At 43.2% G+C, this 4,790-nt stretch overlaps 1 protein-coding gene across 1 annotated transcript in view; it reads right to left on the bottom strand.

Moving 5' to 3' along the window:
- Positions 1-4,745, bottom strand: part of ABHD4 (abhydrolase domain containing 4, N-acyl phospholipase B) — a 15,386-nt gene extending 10,641 nt beyond the window's left edge. The window contains exon 1 of the mRNA XM_042475770.1: positions 4,641-4,745. Within this exon, the coding sequence (XP_042331704.1) occupies positions 4,641-4,666 (26 nt within the window). The 5' untranslated portion in view covers positions 4,667-4,745. The remainder of the gene's footprint in view (positions 1-4,640) is intronic.
- Positions 4,746-4,790: the final 45 nt, after the last annotated feature.

The following is a 4,790-nucleotide window of genomic DNA, read 5'->3' as shown; positions in this document are numbered from 1 at the left end:
ATCACAGACTAGTTCAACAGCAGCAAGCAAGGTCACTGTAGCAGGGGGAAATGCAAATGCATTTCACTGGACAACGAGTCTCACGATGTGCAACTTTTTGCAACCACACAGAGTACAAACTGCCTGAGGGGGATTCACAGAGAAATGATCATGCCGCCAGCTTTTCTGGCAAATTGAAACAGCTGTCCTTTCTGAAAGCAACAACAAACACAATGCAAGCAACTTGTGCATGAAAACCTTAGTCACACTGACTCATGACAATGTTCCTGAGCTGACCTCAGTAGAACTTCCTTCTGGGTAAACATGCTGAGGAGTGTACACAAAGGGTGTGATTTCATACACATTGACTTGGGGAGTAAGTCCGATTAAGGAAGGGGTCACAAGCTCTACCCTAAGTAGGACATCACCACCACCACCACCCACAACTCCACCAACCCACCATCAAATTTTCCACACGCAATTACGCACTAATTCCATTGAGAATACTTTGCTAGCAGCAAGGAAAAATCAATTTAAAAAACCAATCCAATAGTGACTGTTGGAGGAGTGGAGAGAAGGGGCTCTCCAATCCCTCGCAGTATAAAAAGAGCACTGCTGGAATGTTATGTGTGAAAGCATGAAAGAAAGGGAGACCTCCAAAGCATCTAGCTACAAAATATAGTTAATTCGTTTTTCCAATAACCAAGGCTAAATTGTATTATGATTGTAGCTGAATGAGGAATATCCACAGTGGTATAAAGGGTGAACCTTCAGTTGGAGGGAGCTGCTCTCACTAAAGCAATGGAGAAGTAATACAACAGGTCATCCAGTGACTTGGAATCTGAACACAGGTTTTATTAGTCCTAGTCCAATACTTTATCAGCATATATCAAGAAATGTTCTGATACTGAAGCCTGCCTCTGTGGTGGTTCTAAAAATTTATCAACCCTCAGCCCTGACCATCCACTGTCTTTCAAGTCCTCTTCCACAGCTTGAAGACTAGAAACTTGGTTGTGTTGTTGTTAAGAAAACATCAGCCAGTGAACCTCACAGAAGTATAGAAATTTGAATCCAGACCTCTTCAGTTTTAGCATGACACTGAGACTTACTACAAATACCCACAAGGCTGGTCAAGAGGATTACTGCAAGGATGAGGAAGAGATGGCCTTTTATATGTTGCTAGATTGGAACCCCCATTGTCCCTTACCACTGCCTATGCTCCCTGGGACTGCTGGGAACTGCAGTTTGACCACGGCTGGGAAGCTATACATTCCCCACTCCCTCAGATTGCAGATGATGAAAGTGACATACTTTGAACCATCTGAAACAGTATACAAATTGTAAGCAGTGTTATTTTTGCATATCCAAGTCCACAAAATAATATCTGTGGCAATCAGTCCTGCGGTTTTTAATGTCCCTTAGCTTTCGCTCTGTTCCAGCAATTAGTGGCATGATCATAACAATAACAATAGACAACAGCAGCTGTTTCACCATTAGAATGTGGAAAAGTCAGTTTGAGGCTGCAACTAGTTCTGCCAGTGGCCTAATTTTCTTGGAGATTCATGGAGCTGGGAGTTCAAAAAGTAACTTTTCCAAAGTCTGCCCATATTAGATGTGTAGAAGAGATAATTTCTGCAGGTGTGGCTTTTAACACAACCAGGTAATGAGCAACATCTGTGAAATTTCTACACATGCATTAAAGGTACAGGAGTCATCTCTACCATTCACTTTGGCAACCTTACCCCCAGGTTGTATTTGCAAGCCTTCCCATCAAAGCCCTACCATTGAGCTTCGTCTTAGAATGCATCTACACTGTAGAAATAATGCAGTTTGACACCACTGTACAGTCAGCCCTCCATATCCATGGATTTTTTATCCACTGAATCAATCGTACCCAGTTTGAAAATATTTTTAAAATATATAAATTCCAAAAAGGAAACCTTGATTTTGTCATTTTGTATAAGGGACATCATTTTGCCGTGCCATTGTATTTAATGGGGCTTGATCGTCCATGTTCCTGGAACCAAACCCCAGCATGCCTCCATCCTATGGGATCCGGGGATTTGTAGTTTTGCAAGGATTTTAGCCCTCTCTGCCAAAGAGTGCTGATGCCTCGCAAAACTACAAATCCATGGAACCTGGAGAACGGATCCATGGCAGTTCAAGTATGTAGTTTCAAACTGCATCATTTCTACAGTACAGATGCACCCTTAAAGCGGGACAATTTGGAAAAGAACAGGGCGAGAACTAAGGCTTCTTTGTCTTCCAAAAAGGAATCAAGAAACTTGATAACACTGTTCATTTGCCATCGCAAAACTTGGGCCAGGACATTCTGGCTTGTCACAAGTGCCAGGGCACTTCTCTCCAGGCGCTTTCCCATCTCTGGACATTGGCAAGGGCTACAATGGACAGATTTCAAAGCAAGGACAAGGGCTGCTTTCCAGTGACAAAGAACTCTTGGAAGAACAAGGCTGCACTGTAATAAATCTGTGACAGGGCAGACAGACCAATTTCCCTGAGTCATCCTGAGTCAAGCCTTCAATTCTGCTGATTCGTCCCTGACTCTCAGCCCATCCATTGCCCCGACTCTCAGTCCATCCACAAGGCAGAAATAATCCGGTTCGACGCCACTTTAACTGCCATGGCTCAATGCTAGGGAATTCTTGGACTGATAGTTGGTTGTAGCACCAGAGTAAAGTTGAGGTTCTTCCAACCCAAAGTTTCAATGATGGAATATGTAAAAAAAATCATTAACAAATGTGCAAGGACTTCTAAGGATATGCAGAGTATTTCCCCTTCACCAATGAAAAGCCCTAGCTCCACCAAACAAGGAGGAGGGCAAGAATTTGTCTCCAATTCAGACTTGAACCCTGCCACCTAACATTTCAAAACATATTATTATAAACCCTGGCACACAAGATAAAGGGCAGCGGATGATCAGAGTTCTTTATCATTCATCGGGTCACCATATGTTGAAGTCAACTTGAAGGAAAACACAACAACAACATCTGTTTAACCAAAGATCCCTCCAGGGTTGGAATCCACACCAACTAAGCAGGGAGTCACATTCCTGCCCAAGCGTACAAGATTAACATTTGTTGCTGTTGTGTGCCTTCAAGTCATTTTTTATTTATGACGATCCTAAGGCGTTTTCTTGGCAGCTTTCTTCAGAGGGGGGTCTGCCACTGTTGCCATCCTCTGAGGCTGAGAGAGTGTGACTTGCCAATGGCCACCCAGTGGGTTTTAAACAAGAATTCAAACCTTGGTCTCCCAGAGTCATAGTCCAACACTCAAACCACTAAACCATGCTGTTATTCCATGATGAAAAGTCACTCTGTTCGCGTGCCAGATGCATTGAACACTTTGTTTGTTGCAAAGAATAAAGGCAACAAGAACAGATTGGAGAATGCTTAGGCCATAATTTCTTCTTTCGGATGCTTCGCGGCATCCTTTCCTGGAATTAAATGATCCATTTCAACTTGCCTCTGCCCATTCCTCTTCCTTGCAACATTTATTTCTTTCCCCTTTCTCTGTTTTCCCAACCCAACTTTAATCTTTTATCTCCTTTTCTCGGCTGCACCCCCTCCACCCACTTGATGCTTCCTGGCACTCCCTGCTTTTCAGAGCCAGACTTAACCCACGCCTTGTTTGGATTTCGATCCACTTTTTCCATCTTTCCCTTCCCCAAACGGAGTTGTTTACAGACGAAATCCAGGGCATTTCACAGACAGCCATCCTTGCTAAAAATTCAGCACAGTCCCAGCATGGATCCCTGCCTGTGATCCTGAACTGGAATGATTCGGTTGTAAGAGAAATATTAGAAAGACCCAGATACAATGCTTTGCACAGTGACATCTCCTAACCAAAAATCAAACATGAATCTCTGCTTCGTACCGAACTCCAAGTATTTAGCTGCAATTAAAATAATAATTATTACAATAACCGAAGCACAGAAAGTGAGGAGAAAGAACATTTTTCGCATCCACCTGTAGGAGCAACTCAGGTCATTACTATCATTACTATCTACAACGACAGGTTGAGCTTCCCTTATCCAGAACTCCATAAAGCCTGCTCTCCAGAGACTTAGGTCCCAAGCGCACTGAAGAAATAATCCAGTTTGAGACCGCTTTAACTGCCCTGGCTCAATGCTAGGGAGTTCAGGGAACTGCTCAGGGTTCAGGGATGTATATCTATTAGAACCAGGGATATATTTCACTGCTGGATGTTTACCTATTACAACCAATCTATTATATAAATGTTGCTCCTGGATCTATATCTATTAGACCCAAATATTCACTCCTGGAGGTATATCTGTTAGAACCAATCTACATAAGTTTTGCTCCTGGATCTATATCTGTTAAAACCAATGGATATACATTTTGCTCCTGGATCTAGAACCTATTAGAACCCCCTCTCTCTCCTTATAGATAGATACATCCTGAATCTGTATCTATTAGAACCAATCTATATACATTTTGCTCCTGGATTAGAACTATATATATATATATCACTGCTAGATGTATATCTGTGAGAACCAATCTACATAAACTTTACTCCTGGATCTCTATTAGAACCTATATGTGTGTGTGTGTGTGTGTGTGTGTGTGTATCTCCTAGATCTATATGTGGATCTATAGATATCTCCTGGAGAGCCAACTCACCCAGGCTCCAGGTCTTCCTGCTCCATGACTCCCCAAGAAGGAAGGAAGGAAGCACAACTACATCACACCAGCTGGCTCGGAAGGCGTGGTCTAAGAGGGAAGGGGCGGGGCTAGAACGCGGGGGCGTGGCCTAGCGGGCGGGGAAGAGGC

This window comes from Sceloporus undulatus, chromosome 6 (assembly GCF_019175285.1).
Source record: "Sceloporus undulatus isolate JIND9_A2432 ecotype Alabama chromosome 6, SceUnd_v1.1, whole genome shotgun sequence".
In the NCBI taxonomy this organism is placed as follows: domain Eukaryota; kingdom Metazoa; phylum Chordata; class Lepidosauria; order Squamata; family Phrynosomatidae; genus Sceloporus; species Sceloporus undulatus.
Note: the sequence above shows the minus strand (reverse complement) of the source record. Positions and strands in the feature narration are given on the sequence as shown.